Here is a 23,736-nt window from a genome sequence, read left to right as displayed (position 1 = left end):
TCCTGTGGTATATTTTTCGATAATGCGAACTCGCATAGAAAGGATTGAGTAAGACTGATTAAAATGTTGATAAACAATGTCACTTGCATTGTTGTTAATGTTTTATTTATGTCGCACATACGTTTTTACAGCCTTCCTTTCGTTTCACGGACATATACCAGTCAGCAAAGGTTAATCCGTAGACGAGATTTGCTGGATTACAATTCAGATCATCGTAGATCTTGGTAAAGTAAGATGTTTTATTTGATGTCAAATTCAACAAAATCGAAATTGAACTGTATTTTGTCAAGGATTTGTATAGTTTATGATCCGACATTGCGTTAAAATTTCAACAGATTTGGTCGAGCGGTGGTTTTTGATGTTTCAAGATACATGATAGGTAAGAACTGAAGGAAAATGGTAAAAATTGTAATTTAAAGGCAATAAATCACATAAAGAGTCGACAAATAAACTCATCATAGATACCAGGATTCAAATTCTGTATGCCAGACGCGCGTTTCGAATTGAAAAGGTGTGAAAGACTCATCAGTGATGCTCGAATCAAAAAGTTAAAAAGGCAAAATAAAGTACGAAGTTGACCATTGAGGACCCAAAATTCCGAAAAAGTTTTGTCAAATACAGCTAAGGTTATCTATTCCTGGGGTAGAAAATAACTTAGAATTTCGAAAAATTCAAAGTGTTATCATCAGTTAATTTATAATTATGACCATATCAATGATAATTCATGTGAACACAGACGATTTCAGCAATGTTGGCTAATGTGCAGATCTTGTCTTCATGAACATTTTTGCTGTTTAAAGTTTTTACCGGATCTATCTTAGTTTTCCAGATGAAAGGCAAAAATGAAAAAAAAACCTGTAAAATTCATCATTTTATGACAATAACTCTTATAAGAAGTACTACTAGGATGTAAATTGTACAGTGGGTAGATCTCAACATTCTAAAAATATTCTCTATCTATAGAAGTTTGTAAGATAATAGACAAAACTTGCATTTTGTTGTTTTGTTCTATAGTAACCATGTCGGCCATGTTGGCTGGCAGAGAGGATCATCTGACAATTTTTCTAAACTAGATACCCCAATGACGATTGTGGTCAAGTTTGCTTCTAATTATTGCAGTAGTTTCAGAGACTTTAACAGATGTCGATGGACTACAAGTGATGAAAAAAGCTCACTTGATCCGTTGTGTCAGGTGAGCTTAAATCTGACCCTATTAAGCTAAGGATAATAATACCAATCCTTTTGTTATTTTGATTTCAATGACTGACCAACTTTCTATTTTTTCAAAATTTAAAACCAGATACTAACTAGTAAAATTTTAAAGCATGCTTAACTCAATAAAATTGAGAATGGAAATGGGGAATATGTCAAAGAGACAACAACCCGACCAAAGAGCAGACAACAACCGAAGGCCACCAATGGGTCTCCAATGCAGCGAGAAAATCCCGCACACGGAGGTGGTTCTCAGCTGGCCCCAAAATAAAATTGTGTACTAGTTCAGTGAAAATGGACGTCACACTAAACTCCAAAACATATAAATGAACTAAAATTTAAAAACATACAAGACTAACAAAGGCCAGAGGCTCCTGACATGGGACAGGCGCAAAAATGGGGCGGGGTTAAACATGTTTTGTGAGATCTCAACCCTCCCCTATACCTCTAGCCAATGAAGAATAAAGAAACACATAGCAATACGCACAGTAAAAATTCAGTTCAAAAGAAGTCAGAGTCCGATGTCAGAATAGGTAACAAAAGAAACTAAGCAAAACGACAATGGTACATAGCTGAACAAAGGACTACTAGCAGTTACTGACATGCCAGCTCCAGACCTTAAACTGATTGAAAGATTATGTCTTCATCATATGAAAATCAAGTACAATCCCTCCCGTTAGGGGTTTAGTATCATACCATCATAAAATATATGAGAAGAACATAGCCTGTATCATGCCAACAACTGGTTTTAGAATAAATGTGTTCATTTCTGATGCAAAGACCCTATGAGTGAATCAATATTAATACCAAAACATGCAATCCTTAATCACTTGACAACAGTATCGTAACTATATCCTTCCGAATAAGTCTGTTTAAAGGTTTGATTAGCTTTTGAGGTGAATACCGACATTTTTGTGCTTTGTAAAGAATATTACCATAAAATATTGGATGTGAAATACCTGAACGTATAAGATGTCTGCATGTTGATTTATATTTACGAATGATGTCCTTGTACCGATGATAAAATTTAGAAAATGTTTTGACTAGTTTGTGATATCGAAAACCCTGGTGTAATAATTTTTCATTAATACAGAGATTTCTTTCGTTGAAATCAAATACGTTGTTACATACACGAGCTAATCGAACAAGTTGAGATATATAAACACCATAAGATGGCGACAAGGGAACGTCACCATCTAAAAATGGATAATTAGCAATAGGAAATGAAAAATCATCTCTTTTATCATAAATTTGGTATTAAGCTTCCCGTTAAGGATAAAGATATCAAGATCCAGGAAAGGGCAGTGTTCATTGTTAGTATTAGCTTTATTTAAAGTCAGTTCGGCAAGATAAATCTCTTTAGTGAACATACTGAAGTCGTCACTATTGAGAGCCAATATATCATCTAAATATCTAAAAGTGTTATTAAATTTTTGAATCAGATGTTGTTTCGATGGGTCATTGCTGAATTTAGTCATAAATTGTAACTCATAACAATACAGAAACAGGTCCGCAATAAGTAGTGCATCCATAGGAATTCCGATAACCTGACGATATACGGAATCTCCATAGCGAACAAAAATGTTATCTAGTATAAAATTCAAGGGCAGTTATAGTATCAAAGCAGGTACAATTGACATAGTTCTTTAGTTTGTTGTTACTAAAAAATGACCTAAAAGAGTTTGAACATATATATCCACATTCTGACTTTTTAAATGCCCATTTAATAAGGTGTGTGAATTTTTTCTTAATAAGATTATGAGGCAATGTGGTATATAAGGTAGAAAAATCAAAACTTTGAACAGATTCGAAATCACCAATATAAGCATGCAATTTATCAAGTACTTCCAACGAATTTTTGACACTCCAAAAGTAATTAATTCCACTATTTTCAAAGGCCTTATTAATACATCTTAATTCACAAGAAATTACTAGATCTTAATCAGTAGATACTGTGTTACCATCACAGTTGGTAAATGTCACAAATCAATAATACTAATGCTATTCTTTCTCAGCATGATCACTCAATTATTTTTTGAAGAGTTTGCATCATGAAAACATCTACCACAAAACTTCAATGTAATAATTTTCACACCTATTCGTAGACAAAGAATTGAGGACTAGGAACTGCAAAATCCTATGGTTGTAATGTCAAAATTTATGTTAAATGTTTTCTTTGCAGTACCTCAATGATTTTAGTACTTTTTAATTGATCATTTTGGTGATTGAAATGAAATTTAATAAACTCTGCTCTCGATAAACTAAAAGTAAGGAGCATGCCACAGTGTTTCCTATTAGTCTGTAATACTTCACAAGATAAATCTACATTATAAAATTGAAGGAGTGTAGACAAAGGACTAGGTCACAATCCTTTTGAATAGACTGACATTTTGGGGAATGTTTTGTTCCCCCACAATATCTCTTGAGCGGTAAATCTGATCTGAAAATTATTATACCTAATGGTCTTGAAGATTGATTGATTGGTGTTTAAAGCCACTTCCAGCACTATTGCGTTATTTCATGGTGGTTAATTCTTATATTGGTGGAGGAAGGCATAGTGCCTGGAGAGAACTTCTGACCTTAGGTAGGAAGTCAATTCAGATTGGAGTATTGCACACCTACCATGTGCAGGATTCGAACTCACAATCTCAGTGTTGACAGACTAGTGATACAGTAAGTGGATTACTTAGACCACTCAGCCACTGAGGCCCTATATGGTCTTGGAAGAAATCTTGATGTTAAAAAGAAATACAAAGACATAGTTCTTCTGTCAAGATATTTATTTCAGTATTTATTGTCTTTTAAGTGTCATCTATATTCATCAAATATTCCCTAAACAGTCAAGTATATAAAAAAGTGAACCAAAGGTATCAATTTCATAACTTGTATCTATAACAAAAGTTCAAAATATTCATGAACTTAAGAGAAAAGAATAAAAATACATTCTGAAGTAAGAATTTTATGAACACTTTGAAATTAACGTAAAAAAAATAAGAAATAGAATCTTACAAAAGATCAGCTTTATGAATAATAAAAAAAAATAAGTCAAATTTTACAAAAATGTTAGAAAAAGGGAACCACTGGTTTACAGATATAACCCTTCATGATAAAGTACACAAATTAAAAGTTCTTTTAACCACAAACAACTTCCTGAAACAGAAGTACATATTGATATGTATCTCAATTAATCTATGTCTGGATAATCAGACTACTGGCCATAACATTACCTAACATAAATCATGTTACATTAAAACAAAATATATATATATGTACAATTTGTATAACCATAAATCTTTAAAACTATAATCATTGAGCAATATACTTAAAGACTGATGTCTTTTCTTTAAAACTTCTTATTCATTTTAAAACTGTGTGACGGCTAAAATATCTTTTTATACAAACACCATATTTTTACACAACAAATTGGTTCACAATATATGTACTACAAAGAATTCTCATATCATAATTCATTATAAATGAGATTATATATATATAACATATATCTATTTAAATGGTCTAACAACACCTAACAACATATACCTGATTTAGTTTTCTAAAAAATGAGCTCATGTTCCTGGCTACTTTTAGCTAGTTTCAGTTTACCAATGAAGTTACCTTCTTTTGTCCAATACTTTCCAACAACAAAAAAACGTCAACAAGACATCAATATGACACAATTTAATAAAAAGTAGGCTATGAATGCTGTCTTTGAAGTATTTTTTTTGTCATTTCGTTGCCCTCTTATGCAGGGTATTTGTCAGAGACAGCAACCCAACAACACAAAATAACCAAAACACATCAACAGGTATGACTGCCTCTTATTATGAGAAATTTGTATTGGTATCATTGATTTTACTTCAAAATTTGCAATCAATAAATTTTATACTGACCAAAAAGTCATAATTCAAATTCAATTGCATTTAGGGTTCAAACACTAAATGTTCTCTTCAAATCAAGTTCTTTAATAATTACAGCTATAGAGCATTTTAATGAATATATCAACTTGTTTGAAAAAATTATAAAGTTGACTCTGCAAGTATATTTGTTCCTACTTAGGGAAAATGCAAATGTTCAAAACCTGATTTTTTGCCCCAAAAATTGAACTTGGTACTTGGCCTGAAATTCTGCTTACTTATGGTTACTTCAATTAAATGACTGGTCTTTTTTAAAATGATTAATTCATTTAACACATTACTGATTTATATTTGGAAACATATTTTTCACTCCCTTTTCTTAGTTCTAAAGTAAGATTTTAAAGAAAAACAACAACAGTAATGACTTAGATGATCTTCAAATATGGTATATACAGTATCAGATGATTATCACCGGGAATAAACTTGCCAAGTGACCTTAATGGTCAGTTGAACACAATGATGTAAAAATTGTAATATTTATGTGTTGTTGCTACTATTTTACTGAAGACTCACAAAATAAATATTGTTTTTTAAATGTCAAAAAGTTGATTTTCAAAAGTACCAAAGTAAAGTTTGATGGCCTATACAATATTTGTCCATAAAAGTTTTTGAAATAATGCACTTAAGTATATACCTACTTTAGAAGCCGATTCTTAACAATGAAAAATTTCAATTGAAAATGTCTTTTCAAGATGTAATTCCAGTTTTCGACCCTAATATTTTTTATTCACAGTTATCCCTTTCCAATGAAATACAATGTATGAACCTTTATCAAACACTATATATTACCGGTAAGTTTAAGATACCATTTTTAATCAGCATAATATATAAAATGTTAAAACATTTTGTACAAGTTGAAGTCCTTATGCCAAAAATTGTATTGTTTGTGCATGATTCTGAAACAGAAATGCACTTCTATTGTGTACAATTTGGAGTTTAGTATGGCGTTCATTATCACTGAACTAGTATATATATTTGTTTAGGGGCCAGCTGAAGGACGCCTCTGGGTGCGGGAATTTCTCGCTGCATTGAAGACCTGTTGGTGACCTTCTGCTGTTGTCTGTTCTATGGTCGGGTTGTTGTCTCTTTGACACATTCCCCATTTCCATTCTCAATTTTATTTTCTAATATATCACAAAAATATTATAACCAAATACCAGTCTACTTTCCTATTTCAACTGTAACATGTCATATGAAATATTATGGACATTTATTCTCAAATGGTGATATTACTAATGAAATGATCACTTTTTTGTTATTAATAATCATCTAAATCTATTCCTACTGTCTGTAGTTTAGCAACATGTTGATAAATTTTGAGCGCCGGTCCTAATTTTAAATTCAAACCAGTTAAAACATCACTTCTCTTCAGCAACAGTAATGATTGTCCATCTATTTCCTGAAATAAACATCATTCATTTAAAAAAATGTACATTAGATTACACAATTCTACTATTTTTTAAAGCCACATACAGTTGAACCTCGTTAAGGGCATACATGATATGATGGAAGTGTTTAACGACCTTGACTGGCTATACAGCCCTCGCATGGTCGGCTCAGTACCCGAAGGCTTTTGGTGAGCGTTTAAATATTTTCATGTGTGACGATGGAAAGTTGGAAAGGACAGCCGCCATTTTGGTTTTGGTAAGATCTTTTTGGTATGTTGACTATCTTGGTGTTGTTTACTGCCTTCACAACGGCTGTTTTCAGGGCCAGGTATGTCAGCTTGGCAGCCCGCTAACCATGATGATGAAGTACTGGTCGATGAGTCTCGGACATAGTATTAGCGATGACAGGAAGCATAATCAGGACCAAAGTCGTAATTAGACAGTGAAATGGCGGTCCATTATATAACATCTAGGATACAGATCCTTGGACGTCAGTCGGCATACATTCTCCCCCATAATGAGTGTTACAGGGTATATGCTTACACAGGTATTTACGCAAAACAACAAGTTTATGAACGTACTGTACAGCATTGAATTGGTTTCTGTCATCGATAGTAGTAAGTCGTTGATCCATCTATCAGTAACCAAACATTGTAGATAGTGGGTTAAGAGGAGCTGACCAAGCACATCCTTTCAGTTGTAATGACTGAGACGTGACAATCTAAGGGCATACGATACAGTTATAGGGGAGATGACGTTACTAACGTAAAATGTTAATTTAGCGACGTCTAACTGTGACATATCAGGAAAAGATGCATTGTTTGACTGATTTTAATCATTAGCTCGAAAACAAGTACGTAGACCCCTCTTTTTAAAAGTGACATTTGGTTTGATTATGTATGACGATTAGTTGTACCAATTTTTATGAAAAAGTTGCCGTTGCATTTTTTTAAAATTAGATAAAAATACTGTAAAAAATGTCGTTTTTTTTCTTAAATCATAAACATTTAATAACAAGAATGTGTTCATAGTACACGGATGCCCTACTTGCACTATCATTTTCTATGTTCAGTGGACCATGAAATTGGGGTCAAAACCTTTAATTTGGCATTAAAATTAGAAAGATCATATCATAGGGAACATGTGTACTAAGTTTCAAGTTGATTGGACTTCAACTTCATCAAAAACTACCTTGACCAAAAACTTCAATCATTGCTTACACAGGCTTAATAAACCAACTGAGAAATGTACATTCCATAAGGAACCAAAATTATCGCCATCGAATAAATGATAGGAAAAGAGATCATCTCATTTGTCATAACTTTTGGTTTAAAGAGCACCTTTTAATTTCAGAACATCTTTTTCTTTCTTGTTTGTATCTATTATAATCTGTTTTAATGAATCGGTTTAGACTGAAGACAATTAATGCTTGACATATTGTTGAAGACTGCATGTTGAACACTAGATGTTTTGGTGTGTTTCTATTGCATTGAAAAATACCCCAGATCTGCTTTAATTCATAAAACACTTAAACAAGCTTTAATGACATATGAAAAGTAACAAGTCATTGAAACAAGACTTTCTTCAGTAGAAATCTCAATTTTCCAAATATGTTGCATAATTAATTAAGAACTACTTGGAAAATAATTGACCAAAAAGATTTTTTTTGTTTGTAATTGAATAGCATACTATTTTCAAAACAGGAAAAAAAAATAGACTGACTTTTATCCATACACTGTTAAAAGATATATGTCTTCCAGTTTGACCTTATCATAAACTGTACATTTTTAGTTTCATTATAGGTGATAGAAAAGACAATCAATTCACAACAATGTTCCTCCACAATTCTACCTATACCATGAATGTTTTCCACAAATTACAAACCTACCTGGTCTTGAAATGAGGAAGCCTGTTCCTTAAAACCTAGCTTGACAAAGAAGCCAACAACATCTACCACTTTCCATCGTGAAGCATCAGGATATTTTGCTAGCGGAGCAGCTGATGGTCGAATCTCTAATTTTTTCTTCATTTTCTTTGGAGGAGGTTTCGGTCTGAAAACAATAAAATTCATTGGCTATAATTTACAAAAGCATTGTTGCTTACTTATTAATAATTCATTTTTGTACTGGGGTTCTTGCTTTTGGGAGTGTTTATTATGTGCACATTTTTTTCATCCATTTTGGTACATAATAATCTGGGATGTTTATATCTTAAAATACATACATGTACCACTTTAATGCATAAATAGCATTGATCTGTTACTCATTAAGATTTATCTACATATGAGTAACTATGTAAATGACTGCAGACACAATGGAAAAAGTTTAAAGACAACTCTTACATAGCCAAAAGAATGAATTATGGAAAAAGAGTATTACAATTATCTGGTGTCACTTAAAATGGAGATATTTTAATTTTTTGTATAGAAGGTGATTTACATTTTCATTTATCATTTTTCAAGTTCTATAGTTTTCAGGCCAGTGTCAGAAAAATAAATAACAGAGTTCCAATGTCCCCCATGTTGCACATATTTTATCTGTGCAAGGATCAAGGGCAATAACTAAAAAAAAAAAAACTGTTTTTGTTTTTTTTAAACTGTTATTAATATCTTTGAGAAAATGCAATGCAATTTAAAATATATCTAATATTTCATTAAGGGGCATAACTCTTTTAAAAATATTTGATCAGCACTGATTTTCAAACTTGTCTGAGACATTGCTGATATACACCTATAATATAAATTTCATAAAAATCTGGGAAGAATTGTACACATGCAAGCGCAAACGATGCAATTTTCCACATAATTCATGTTTCCAAGGGGCATAACTCTTTCAAAAATAATTGATCGGCACTGATTTTCAATCTCGTACAAGACATTGCTCATATAAACCATCAACATAAGTTTCATAAAAATCTGGCCGGAATTGTACACATAAGAGCGCTAACGATGCAATTTTCCACATAATCATTGATTCCAAGGGGCATAACTCTTTTAAAAATAATTGATCAGGACTGATTTTCTAACTCTTCCAAGACATTGCTGATATAAACCTTTGATATAATTTTCATAAAAATCTGGCAAGAATTGTAAATGTTAGAGCGCTAACAAGACCGAATGGACAGATGCACAGACAGCCACTATTTCTATGTCCCTCGCAACGCGTCACATGGGGGACAGTTACTCTTTTAACAGTAAAACATCTTTAAACCCTTTCCTTTCATTGATATTTCACTTAGATGGATGGGGAGGGTAGGAAGACCCTAGAGTTTTCCAAAATCCCTTTACTAATCAAAGCATCATAGATGTGATTCAGCCAATTTTGTAGCTAGTCTGACATTTTTTCTGACCATTCTTTCCATAATTATTTTGGTACCTTCATTCACATAATCTCACTGTAAAATTTCTATTTTACTGCCAAAAGATTGAGAATTTTGCAATATTGATGCACATTATTTTGGTATTTCAATTGAACACTGTGTCAGATTTTTTACATCTTTTTTTTTAAGAAACATTTAAAATTCAATGATTTTGACAAGAATGTTGAGGGAAATCTTCAAATGTGTAGCATATTTTTTATATGCCATTAATAATAATTGGCTGAATAATTTCCAGAAAGAGGCATTAAGGAACTATATGCAAGTGTATATCTAAAATAATGAAGTTGTTCGCCCAACGTTTTCTTAAATTAAGGACAAATAACATATATGAAATTGACTGTTGACATAGGCTTTAAGTTTTGTTTTCCTAGATACCTGCTCTGCTTAATACTGTGGATTCATTATTATTCATTGGATACTAATTTTCATTGATTCAGGGGGGGCTATACTTATTTCCTACGTTAAAATCAATGAAATTAAATATTTAGGAACAAATATTTTTACCGCAATCCACAAAACTGGAACACAAGAAAAACAAGAAATGATTGTAACAGGATGCTGTTACGAAGTCTCCCAAATGAAGCTCCCATAATTCGTAATTCCCAGGGTCGCCTGACATTGGGCAACGTCCAGTGAAAATTGGTTTGGTCCAGTAAAGTTATATGCATTAGTGATGCCTGGGGACTAACCTTGTATATCATTCAAATCATCTTGGCATGACAAACCAGAATATATATGGTTTAGGGGTGGGGATCTCGACCATTTACAAGATACTAGAACATTGGGGGTGGGGAGGAACCCCTGGGGACTGGCCCTATACGTCATTCAAATGTTCATTACATGACGAACAGGAATATATATGGTTTAGGGGTGGGGATCTCAACCATTTACAAGATATTAGAACATTGGGGGTGGGGGGAACCCCTGGGGACTGACCGTATACGTCATTCAAATGTTCGAGACATGACAAATAGGAATATATATGGTTTAGGGGTGGGGATCTCAACCATTTACAAGATATTAGAACTTTCTCAAATGGCAGGGGGTCGGGATGACCCCTGGGGACTAACCCTGTATATCATTCAAACCATCTTAGCATGACAAACCAGAATATATATGGTTTAGGGGTGGGGATCTTGACCACTTACAAGATATTAAAACTTTCTTAAATGGCAGGGGGTGGGGATGACCCCTGGGGACTAACCCTGTATTTCATTTGATGTGCTTTATCATGACAAACCAGAATATATATGGTTTAGGGGTGGGGATCTCGACCATTTACAAGATATTAGAAACTTTCTCAAATGGCAGGGGGTCGGGATGACCCCTGGGGACTAACCCTGTATATCATTCAAACCATCTTAGCATGACAAACCAGAATATATATGGTTTAGGGGTGGGGATCTTGACCACTTACAAGATATTAGAACTTTCTTAAATGGCAGGGGGTGGGGGTGACCCCTGGGGACTAACCCTGTATAACATTTGATGTGCTTTACCATGACAAACCAGAATATATATGGTTTAGGGGTGGGGATCTCGACCATTTACAAGATATTAGAACTTTCTCAAATGGCAGGGGGTCGGGATGACCCCTGGGGACTAACCCTGTATATCATTCAAACCATCTTAGCATGACAAACCAGAATATATATGGTTTAGGGGTGGGGATCTTGACCACTTACAAGATATTAGAACTTTCTTAAATGGCAGGGGGTGGGGTGACCCCTGGGGACTAACCCTGTATTTCATTTGATGTGCTTTATCATGACAAACCAGAATATATATGGTTTAGGGGTGGGGATCTCGACCATTTACAAGATATTAGAACTTTCTCAAATTGCAGGGGGTCGGGATGACCCCTGGGGACTAACCCTGTATATCATTCAAACCATCTTAGCATGACAAACCAGAATATATATGGTTTAGGGGTGGGGATCTTGACCACTTGGAAGATATTAGAACTTTCTTAAATGGCAGGGGGTGGGGGTGACCCCTGGGGACTAACCCTGTATTACATTTGATGTGCTTTATCATGACAAACCAGAATATATATGGTTTAGGGGTGGGGATCTCGACCATTTACAAGATATAAGAACTTTCTCAAATGGCAGGGGGTCGGGATGACCCCTGGGGACTAACCCTGTATATCATTCAAACCATCTTAGCATAACAAACCAGAATATATATGGTTTAGGGGTGGGGATCTTTACCACTTACAAGGTATTAGAACTTTCATAAATGGCAGGGGGTGGGGGTGACCCCTGGGGACTAACCCTGTATTTCATTTAATGGGCTTTATCATTTAGAACATTTTCAATTAAAAAGATTGTGTCTATCACAAACGGTTTTCAATTTATAATCATTTGAAAATTTAAAAAAATAAAATCCCATAGGGTTCTATAGTAAAACCCTCTTTTCTTTTTGCCCCTCAAAGTACCCCTTTATAAACCCCATTGCACAAACAAAACCCTGATTGCACCACTAGACATGTTAGTCTAACATATTGTGAAACCCTAAGTTAATCTGACAAGCGGTTTTGGAGAACGGGTGCGGACAAGTTCAAATTTAAAAGCGGCGGAAGAAGAAGAAGAAGAAGAAGAAGAAGAAGAAGAAGAAGAAGAAGAAGAAGAAGAAGAAGAAGAAGAAGAAGAAGAAGAAGAAGAAGAAGAAGAATAATAATAAGAACTGAGCAAAAACAATAAGTCTTCCCAAACTTCGTTTGGGAGACTTAATAAATGAATCCACAATTATCATGAAGGGCAGTCTTTATAAACAGTATTTTTTTTTATATTGCCTGTGAAAGCTTTAAATAAATAAATATGAAAAAAGTTCTGAGATGTATAACTGAGAAAGAATACTCTTTTGCTTAATATAGAGTAAAAGAAAGCGAATATTCCTGGGAAATGTATTTTGAAATATAAAGAATGAAACAGAAAATGTTCCTGGGTCAGAGAAAAAATTCCAGTAAAAGATTGTTCAAAACTCATTCTTAATTTTATGTATGAAAATTATAGCCAAGTATGATTCAGAGAAATTATAGCCAAGTATGAATCAGAGAAATTATAGCCAAGTATGAATCAGAGAAATTTTAGGCAAATACTTTGAAAATCATTAGACAAGTTCAGAATATATGAATATCTTGGAAATTCTGACCTAGGATATATTTGTTAATAACACCTCCTTTACCTCTTTTCTTTTTATAGGTAGATGACAACAGAAACATCTTATTATGTCACCCGATCGACAATGTCGGGTGACATATTGCTTTTCCTCTGTTTCTTTTTCCCTATTATTATTATTATTATTTTTCTTCCTCCTAATTTTGTCCGCCCGCTTTCTCAGAGCCAAAGGAACCAATCTGAATGATGGTTCACTATAACAAGGAACCCTGACTTTCGAGTTGCAGTGCAACTTTGGAACCTTAAAAATGGCGGCCATCACCATGGAAACTAAAAAATGGTGAAAAAATATAATTTTGGAGTTCGGTGAATTATTTGAGAATGCTTAAACTTAAAATCATTACATTTTAATACAACTTAGGTGCCCACTATATACTGGTTTTGGATGATTTTGGCAATCATTGGAACTACTATGTTGCCATGGAAACTACACCAAAAATTTAAAAAATATCAAAATGCTCCAAACTTAATGAAACTTCAAAGTAACGATGAACAACATTGGTAGATGTGGAATTTGGCGTTGGAATTTCGAAAATGTCTGCTGTTACCATGGAAACAATGCAAAACAGGTCAAAATGCTCCAAAAACCTTAAAGTAGCATTTACTTTCTTAAAATGGTAGGTCAAATCGATTGAAACTTTGATGGTATGTTCCCTCCCATGTACCAATGTGGTATCTGCCATTAAATTTTGGGAATGGTCTCTGTTACCATAGGAACCATCACGAATGTCAAAAATTTCAAAAATTTCAAAATGCTCCAAAATTGATGAAACTTAATATGATTGTTGACTGGCAAGTCTGGATGAGACTTTTGACTTAGGAATTTCCAAAATGGCCACCGTTGCCATGGGAACTGCAAAAATGTCAAAAATTTTCAAAATGCTTTGAACTTAATGAAACTTGATATTATTCTTAACTGGCAAGTAAAGATGAGACTTTTGACTTTGAAATTTTCAAAATGGCTGCCGTTGCCATGGAAACGGCAAAAATGTGAACATTTTTAAAATGCTCTCAATGTACTGAAAATTTTCTGAAAGATGTATAGCCATGCATATATGTGCATTCATTGTTAAAATTTTTTGAAATGGATGTCGCTTAGTGGCAATGGGGGAAGGGTGACATCCGCTATTGCTTGCAATGGCAAATCTAGTTATTGATTACCTTTCCTCTTCTTCCTCTTCGGAAGCAGGTGATTCACAAGGAGTTGGTAGACATGAAGCACCACCACCCTCTAAAAACAACACAAAAATAACAAGGTCAAACATGGCAATCACTTTATCTGACAATTATATATTGAAATCCTAAATCTTCATTGCATTGACTGTCATTAAAGAACTACATTTGTGTATCTTCAACAACTTGATCCATCACTATTGGGAAGTATTTGGAACTATATTTCAGTGTATGTAGATGTAGAGTTTGACACAGCTGCATCCTAGTTTGTTATCATTTTCAACAGTTTAGAAACATTTCAAATTCTGTTGTGTTCTTTTTCTTCGAGAATTTATATTCCCTGGTAATTTTTACCAAATCATAAATGTTAAATAACTACCTGCCACTTGCTCTTCCTCTTGTGTGTCTTCTATTTCTACACTGACATCAGCAGTACCTTCTGTTACACAATTACCACATACCCACTTTCCTTCAAAAGTCAAATATTGCAATATTTATTTTCAAAAGATCGAACATTTATTTAAAATTAGTTATTTCTAAACAAATCCATGAATCTTTTATCTTTTTTATTTGCTCAACAATTGTTGTTTTCAGTTTTAGGTTTTTTTTTCCATTTTCACGTAAAACTCTCTTACTTTAAGATATATTTTAAACAGATGCCGTATTTAGGCTACAGTACACACAAGGTGGTTGATATCTCTCTGTATATTCAATAGGTAATAATAATGAAAGGGTCATAAATTAATTCATTACTTACCAGCAAGAGTAATTCTTATTTGAATCAAAATTTAAAGACCAAAGAAGTAGGGACTATGGCAAAATTCATGTCCTCTACAGTGTGATGTCAACTAACAGGAAGTCAGGATGGGTCCATTTGTTACAAAAGATTAAACCAGCGTTTAAAATTTGGCAAGTGTTTACATCTTACAGATTAAGGAATGGATCAAATTTTTTGGTGCTGAAATTTAACAGTAATAAAAACTGCTTTACTATCTAAACTAGGACCGTAGAACTCTTCTGTGGCTGTCAAAATAAAATAACAGCTTCGCCAGAAGCTCAAGATACCCCAGTGGTATGCATGATGAAATTGCTGCAAGATTAAAATAGAATATTGAAGAAGGCATTAAACAGAAGTCAGTAAAATGTCCCTTATGAAATATTCTTGGGCGTATATAAAAAATGTATTCAGTTTGATGGTTACATTACCATTACTCTGGGAAAGCCTATTTAATATATTTTCAAAGTGAATAGGAAGCATACTTCTATTGATTCAAATATTCCATACAAGTTTCATGAATTTTGATCTGAAGGACGATTTTTCTCCAAAGGATTAACAATGTATACAAATAAGATTGTACCTTGTGGTTTCTTCTCCACTGCTGGTTCATGACAGTTCATATGGAAACCTTTGTCACAGGCATCACAAACTAACATCATGTCCTGTAAAAAATTAAAAACATTACTGAGAGGAATAACTAGGTCAAAATAGACAATTTTTAATGCTATGCAAGATTCTTCTTGCCGACTTGTTCCTTTATTTATATGAGGCTGACTTCACACAGGAACTTCTTAGGAAGAAAGAAAATAAGTTAGCAGTATCTTTAACTTTACTTTTACACTATATAGATGATGTTCTCTCACTAAATAATTCAAAATTTGGTGACTATGTTGAATGCATCTATCCCATTGAACTTGAGATAAAGGATACAACAGATACAGTCAAGCCTGCCTCATATCTTGACTTACATCTAGAAATTGACAATGAGGGTCAGTTGAAAACAAAACGTTATGACAAAAGAGATGACTTCAGCTTCCCAATTGTGAACTTTCCATTTCTATGTAGCAACATTCCAGCAGCGCCTGCATACGGAGTATATATCTCCCAGTTGATACAATATTCCATGGCTTGTATTTACTACATGTATCATGATTTCCTTGATAGAGGGTTGCTGCTTACAAGGAAGCTATTAAACCAAGAGTTCCAAGTGGTGATGTTGAAATCATCCCTTTCGTAAATTTTATGGACGCCATCACGAGTTGGTTGATCATTATGGAATATCCGTTTCACAGATGATAGCGGATATGTTCCAAGTGTCGTAACTACAATCCGTCCCCTCCCCCCCTTTTTTCCTGAATGTGACCTACCAAAATTAGACTTATTACCTGGTTTGTACTAACATGAGCAACACGACGGGTGCCTAATGTGGAGCAGGATTTGCTTACCCTTCCGGAGCACCTGAGATCACCGCTAGTTTTTGGTGGAGTTCATGTTGCTCAGTCTTTAGCTTTTCTATGTTGTGTTTTGTGTACTTTTGTTTGTCTGTTAGTCTTTTTCTTTTTTTTACCCATGGCGTTCTCAGCTTATTGGATCTTCATACACGATATAGAATTTACTTACAGGGTCACCAGCATCTTCACACACAATACAGATTTTACAGTCTATACACTGCCATGGTCCACGCAATGCTCTTTTGGCTAACACTGGATTGTAACCCATACATGATGGATGTGCTGAAATAAATACAAAACTTAGTTAAAAAACAAAAACCTTGATATTGACATCATTCAACTTGACATTATTTGTTATAAATTATTGATGAAAATAAAATAAAATTTTAAATCACCCAGATCATACCAAAGACTTGATATTTGGTATTTGCAGCTTCTCTACCAAGTACCAGACATTTAAGAGTAAGAGAAAATAATTGGTTGGCCCAGAGTCAAAATAATGTGTCAGCTTGAAGGGTGACATGCCTTTCTGTTGATTGTAATATTTTACACTACCAGTTTATAAGTCTGGCTGAGTTGTCGGTCTAGGACACAACAGGATTTATATCTATATCAAATTAACATATTCCAAATCGGAAAATGCTTTTCAATTTGTCACTGGACTTTATACAGTCATCCATCATCATCATACAAGACTGTTGTATTTAAAGATAATTACATGGTTTTTAGAAAATAAGCAATCATAGCAAGGGAGATAACCAACTGAAATGATTATGGAACACATTTGTAAAAAAAATTCTCCTGCACACAAAAAAAAAATTAAGTTAATATTTAGTTGACATAATGCTGTCATCTATTCTTATGAACTTATTTGATATTATTGTGTACTTTTAATAGTAAGTACACTATATGAGGGTGTGGATGGGAGTTTACAGAATAGAGAATAATGGGCAAAAAATAAATAGAGAAAAAAAGTCCAAAAAAATAAAGAATAGTGAATAATGAGGTGCTAAAATATAAAGAATAGAGAATAATGGGCAAAAAGAATAAAGAATAGAGAAAAATGGCCTATAAAATTAAAGAATACAGAAATCCCAGACCCTTCTATATAAATCCATTATAATATTTGCACATTTTACTAAATGTATTGAAATGTTTAGCCTACGTTAATAAGGAATACACAACACTTTTGAAATTCATACTAAATATCTGGTTTTGGTCAATACTTTAACAATATGTCAGCTATGACCAGATGCATTAGAATATTTAATGTGTCTTCCTACATGTATGAAATTGTACCTTGTGCATTACAATCTTTGCAGAGTAGTATCTTTTCTAAATCTCCATTATCTTTTTCCCTAGCAGACTTGAGGCAATAATCACAGGATAGACTTGTTCCAGGTGAATTGGCTCTTTGTTCATAAAAGGTTTCAAAGTCTGGTCCATGACTTTTCCTTATCTTCTGTTGAAAAATAATAAATATATCAATAAGAAAAATATTCTCTGAAAGCAACAACCACAAATTCTACATATCACAAGATCAATATCTTTTCGAACTTATGTAATCTAAACCAGAATTTCTATTTGGTTTCAATTGTTTAAGAATAAAAATGGAAAAATAAAAACCAACGTATGGCCCAGGTATCAATTTGTCACCAGGCTTATTTGGACTTAATTTTAATTTTATCATTTTATTTAGAAATTGGACTTTTGGAAAAGATATTATTTACAAATTTAAATATTTACATGTGTAGACAAATAATGTGTTAATCTTAATTAGTGACATATGATTTTCAAATGTTTGTGACAGATTTATTTATTGAGTAACAGAAATTAATATGAGACACATTAATTCATACTAAAGGTGTGAAAATTATTGTATAGGAAAATGAAAGAATAAGATTATATGAGTATTATAAATTATAATTATCTTTTATATTAATTAATGTGAATGCTGTCACTTATAGCTTAAAGTTATGAAATGTCATTTTAATTTGAGTATTGTTATGTTAATTGAGTATTGTCTATTTTCGATATTTAGTATAAATACTTATTGTAAACTTTGTAAAATTAGTACGATCAGAAGTAATATACTTTGAGTTAGAAAGAAAGATACAGTAGGAGTCACATTATATTGACATTGTCCTTTGTATATGTTATATTAGTACTTTGGCTTGGAATTAAATTATATAACTTGAATGTGTTGGATCTTCGTGAACTGCAACAACTAGTTCCTGATATTGGTGACTTTCATGGTTTAATTGTTTTTCTAATGATTTTACAAATAAAATCATGACCCCGTAACCTTTAGGGAGCCAAGACAAGAGTCCCAACTGAGCTCCTGATTGGTTACAAATGTTAAAACCATATCATTCAGTAGGTGTATCTTTTCACACCTACTATTAACTCAAAACTATATCGATACTGGAAACAAAAAATTTCTTTTTAAATTGATTGATTGCTACTGAACATCAAGGGCCAAATATAACATGGTATATTTAGGATCAAGTTAAAGTAAAAATAAAGTTATGCAAGAAAAATAAAACAACAATTTGTATAGTACTATTGTAATTTCCTCACAAAAAGTAATTGGAATAAAATAGCCTTAAAATAAAGCAACCAATTGACATGTGAATAATTATAACTCATATATTACCTGGGAAAAAATGTTTTTGTAGATTTTTTCAAAATGAGTTTTCCTAATGAATTAGAATAGGGTCTGTTCGCCCTGATTAATGTTCGCCCTAATACCCGTTCGCAATTTTTAAAGCAATATCTACGAATGGGATGATTTAACAGATGGATGTTTTCAATAAAAACATGGTTAGTCCACTAATTATTGTTTTGTGGATATTGGATTGTTTTAAGTTGATTTTAATTAAAATAATAACATTTTCAAAGAATCAAGCTTCAATCAAGCATTAGGTACAATTATTATTTTTTTTTCAAAAGCAAGGCGAATACAAATTAATAAAAATACATGAGGGTCGTAATGGGGGTACGTTCATAACGAATAATGGTAAAAATTCTTGCCAAATGACGTTGAAGGTAATTTTTGGTGCATGACGATAAAATGTATACTTTCTTTTAGACGATAAAAAAATAGACTGATTTTGATGAATCACGTTAAATTTTTTCCAAGAATAACATTATTACTTGAGACCTCTGACGAAAATGACAAATAATGATAAGGATATTTTTACCAACGGTAAAAGTTTAACCAATTTGATGCTTATGGTAGCCGAAAATGAAAATTTGACGCCTGACATTAAAGGGCATTTCTACCCTCATACATAGATTGGCTGATTTTAATGGACAGCATAAATTTTTGGTATAATTGAAAACTGTATTTTAGTCAGAATTTGATTAAGTCTTTAACCTTTCTCTTTGAAAGCGGTCGTCCTCTTCTGTTAAGACTTGTTTCATCATAAGATATTTCAGTTTTCAAAACTGGTTTAGGTGACAATTTTCTTTTAAGGCCACCTTTCTTTTGCTTTTCTTTCCCAGATTCTGAAATTATCTTGTAATATCCATTGTCAAGTTTCAGGATGACCAAATTATCTGCTTCCCTATCCAGTGCTACTTGAAGCTGTTGTTTTGTTAGGCGAGGCTCTACAGAATTGGTGTTGAACCATTTCTCTATCTCTTTCACACTTGCGCCCTTGTTCTCGCCATCGGCACCGCTGCCGCAAAGTGCGGCTAATGCATCAAGGATGTTTTTGTTAGTTGCATCTGAATTTAAGCTTTTCTTGCCATGTTTTATGCTTTTGGAACTTGAAGGAACTCTATAACTTGTGTTTCCTTTAAATTCTACTTTCAAAACGTCTCCCGAGTCGACAAGTTGTTCAAGGTAGGCTTCCGTCTCCGCAGTTTTCAAACCATGCCGTCGCGCAACCAAATGAGCGATTCGCATTGCATCTGGTCGCGCTTTTCGTTGGCGGAGTTGGTCTATACATTCTATTATAACTGATTTATACTTAGCGAGAGGCATTTGTTCTACAATTATGGAAATATCTTTGAAATTTGTTATGCGACAAGCCTTCTTTCTTCTTCCAAACAAAAATCAATCACGCTTGCGCATATTCAATTTCCGTAAATAGCATTGTGGGAAGTTTAAAGGCATCTTTGGGGGTATTTATCTACATAGTTAATGGGTTCTATTATAACCAGCTGTCTTTATAACGTATATTTCCATTCCTATATATAACAAATAATATCTATTCAACCCAATGGATTTTAATTAACCTATTCGATTGTTTGTGATCTGTTTCAACTTACATTACCCTTCAAGAGCCTTTTGTGACGTCACAAATGCACAGAAAGAGGCTTAATTTGAAAGTACCAGACGGCAAAATCTCATTTTACCGAAAAAAATGTAACGCGACGTTATTTTTAAAATCAATTACTTCAAGTTTTCTGGAATAAACAGTTTTATACGAAATTGTCTTACTGTAGTGAATGGTATCCAAAGAGGCTACTTTTGTTATGAATTTTATTAAAAGTTTATACACTGCCGCAACATGTTTGTTCAAGCTATAGGACTGTCCCAGGTTTAAGTTACAATTACCCAGAGACCGTGATATAATATATCTCTGATTTTTGACAATCAGACGAGTTGAAATTCAGACGATTAAGTGCCATTGGTGTAAAAATGGAATGTTCCTCTTGTTTAGTATTAATTGCATATCTTGCATTGCTATATATATATATATAAGATAAGATAAGAATTTTATTAATCTAATCAAGAACCCATAAAGGGCATCATTTACAACAATATTAAGCACAATATGATTGGAAAAAAGAAAAACTATATCCTAATATAATACTATCATATATTGGACAGGATCAGAGCCTAACACATCATGTGTCTTACATAACATTAACAATAATTGCATAATAATTTTATATATTTTGTATCCACCTGGATCTTATTTCTAAACACTTAATTATATAATTGCCTAGGCACATAAGAGTTGGTAAATGCTCATTTGTGAACAGCCAGAAATATTTTTTATCCTTGGGTAATTCTTTAAAATTATTACAAAAACTGTTTACTTTATCCCATAATAATTTTCTCTGTTCGTTATATAAAGGACAACTTACTGTGAAATGGGTCTCATCTTCAATAGAATTTGATCCATGTGATAGGCAGTGATGACATAGACGCTGACTTCTCTCTATGTATTTTTTACTATACCTATCTTTCTCAATTTTAAGATCATGTGCACTTATTCTCAATTTACATATAGCTCTTCTTATATTAAAATCTTTAATTGATAAATAAGCCTCCTTTACGAAGTCAGTCTTGAGGTTGAAATAATTTTCTAATTTACTATTACCTTGTGATAAGGTATCAGATCTTTTGACCCCCCAAAATGTTTTAAAACTGTTACAAAGTTTACATTTTACAAATTTAATTAATCTATTGAGCTTTGTATTCAAATTTTGTATATCAAGTGATTGAAGGACATATCTCATAGATGAATACCAACAATTAATGTTTCCTGCATCTAAAATTTTATTACAAACATATATATATATACCCTGTTCTGCCATATGTACCATATATGGTACTATATATATATGTGTGTCTGTGTGGCATCATTAATTTTTTTGTATATCGACAAGGCAAGATCGATTTACATATTAATTAATTAAGATAAACATTGAATTTTCAAAACATCTATAATTATGTAAGAGAGACGTATAATAGGCCTATGTACAGTGTATTACATGTTCCAGTCTGTTATAATTATAACTATCCATTAATTTGTTCTTGGAAATGTTTGTGTAAATTCAAGAATTAAAATTTATGCAGAACTGCTTCGAGTGATGAGTTTTACCTTTGATTGTTATTCGTTATTACCATTGGGGCTTCACAAAGGTCATCGATTGATTTCTTCGGTATACCGCGACAAGCCGAAATCTATTTGAGATAGCTGTTTACAAACCATAACTTAATTAACCCCTTTTGGTTACTTATAATTCAATTTCAACTGAAAACAAGTCATAAACATGATGTAAAGTCGATCTAGATTGGATGTAAATGAGACGTAAGCATCAATAATTTCATAAACAGCTAGTACGTATATGTTTCCTCAAGTTTCCGAAATCTTATAAATCCTCTCGATGAAATAACAGGGAAAGTTGGAAGTGAACTTGGTCACGAATAAGTCATGTACAAAGGTCAAGACCCTTTTTATTCCACCCGCTTTAACATTTATATCATGTAAATTAAGAGAGTTTCATAATGATATTTTGAACTCGAATTATTTCTGCTCCAATTTGAATGAAGTTTTGATTGTTAACATCAGAAATATTTTTTTTATTATCACTGTCGCCTATTTTTTTTTTCTAAGTTCCAAGAATCCCATGACTCAATTTTGACGTTTCAATATCATGCATACATGGTAACTTGCAGGGGCGTAGCTAGGTATCCAATAAACTGTAGGCACAAATTGCGGCAGGGATCTGGGGGCTGCTCAAGGGCAAAGCCCCCCGACGGAAAACAGTTTTCAGCATTTTTGTTGCAAAATTTTGTGTACAAAAAAACATAAAATTACTGGTAATTTTATCATAAAAAAACATAATATACATGAAGAAAAGTTCAAAGAATTATGAATAATTTTACAATAAAATCTGACTGATGAATTTAAGCAGTACAATCGGAAATCTAAAAAAAAATATTTACAATATGCATTGCCCAGCGAAGATCACCGTAGCCCTTTTATTAAGCAGTACATCCTGTTTAGTATTTTCATATCTATTCCTTTCTGATTGAGGATAATTGATATCGCCGGGACACACAGACGGACGAAAGGACGGACTGACAAAGCGATCACTATATGATCCCGAAAATTTTTGATGTGTTTTCTCTGAGGTCGATTTATGGGATCTATTTTGTATGATGAATTCAAGTAAAATTACATTTAAATATTAAAAATAATAGCATTGCAAATTTAATACGACATATGGAACTCATGCACAAACAAAACACACATTTAATTAAAATTGAGAATGGAAATGGGGAATGTGTCAAAAAGACAACAACCCGACCACAGAACAGACAACAGCAGAAGGCCACCAACAGGTCTTCAATGCAGCGAGAAATTCCCGCACCCGGAGGCGTCCTTCAGCTGGCCCCTAAACAAATATATATACTAGTTCAGTGACATTGTTCACATGTGCAAACGTGTATCAGTTAACTCGATATACGGATATGTTTCACTTGTAGCCACAATTCCATCATCTTTTCCTCGA

At 33.1% G+C, this 23,736-nt stretch overlaps 1 protein-coding gene across 1 annotated transcript; it reads right to left on the bottom strand.

Annotated features, from left to right (window-relative positions):
• Positions 1 to 3,974: 3,974 nt before the first annotated feature.
• On the bottom strand, positions 3,975 to 20,537 carry LOC127706876 (histone acetyltransferase KAT6B-like). The gene is made up of 8 exons (XM_052211607.1): positions 19,856 to 20,537; positions 17,776 to 17,938; positions 16,646 to 16,758; positions 15,606 to 15,687; positions 14,627 to 14,716; positions 14,236 to 14,305; positions 8,403 to 8,565; positions 3,975 to 6,525 (listed from the first exon to the last, which is right to left on the bottom strand). The coding sequence occupies exons 1-8, from the start codon at positions 20,465 to 20,467 to the stop codon at positions 6,385 to 6,387; spliced, it is 1,434 nt and encodes a 477-aa protein (XP_052067567.1). The 5' UTR covers positions 20,468 to 20,537; the 3' UTR covers positions 3,975 to 6,384.
• Positions 20,538 to 23,736: the final 3,199 nt, after the last annotated feature.

This window comes from Mytilus californianus, unplaced genomic scaffold (assembly GCF_021869535.1).
Source record: "Mytilus californianus isolate M0D057914Y unplaced genomic scaffold, xbMytCali1.0.p SCAF_1, whole genome shotgun sequence".
NCBI classification, from domain to species: domain Eukaryota; kingdom Metazoa; phylum Mollusca; class Bivalvia; order Mytilida; family Mytilidae; genus Mytilus; species Mytilus californianus.
Note: the sequence above shows the minus strand (reverse complement) of the source record. Positions and strands in the feature narration are given on the sequence as shown.

Coding starts and splice junctions, on each gene's coding strand:
- LOC127706876 (XM_052211607.1), bottom strand. CDS start 20,467: ATGCCTCTCGCTAAGTATAAATCAGTTATAATAGAATGTATAGACCAA. Junction 15,688..16,645: donor GTGAAGATGCTGGTGACCCT/GTAAGTAAATTC, acceptor AATTTTTTACAG/GACATGATGTTAGTTTGTGA. Junction 8,566..14,235: donor GAAGAGGAAGAAGAGGAAAG/GTAATCAATAAC, acceptor TATTGTTTTCAG/ACCGAAACCTCCTCCAAAGA.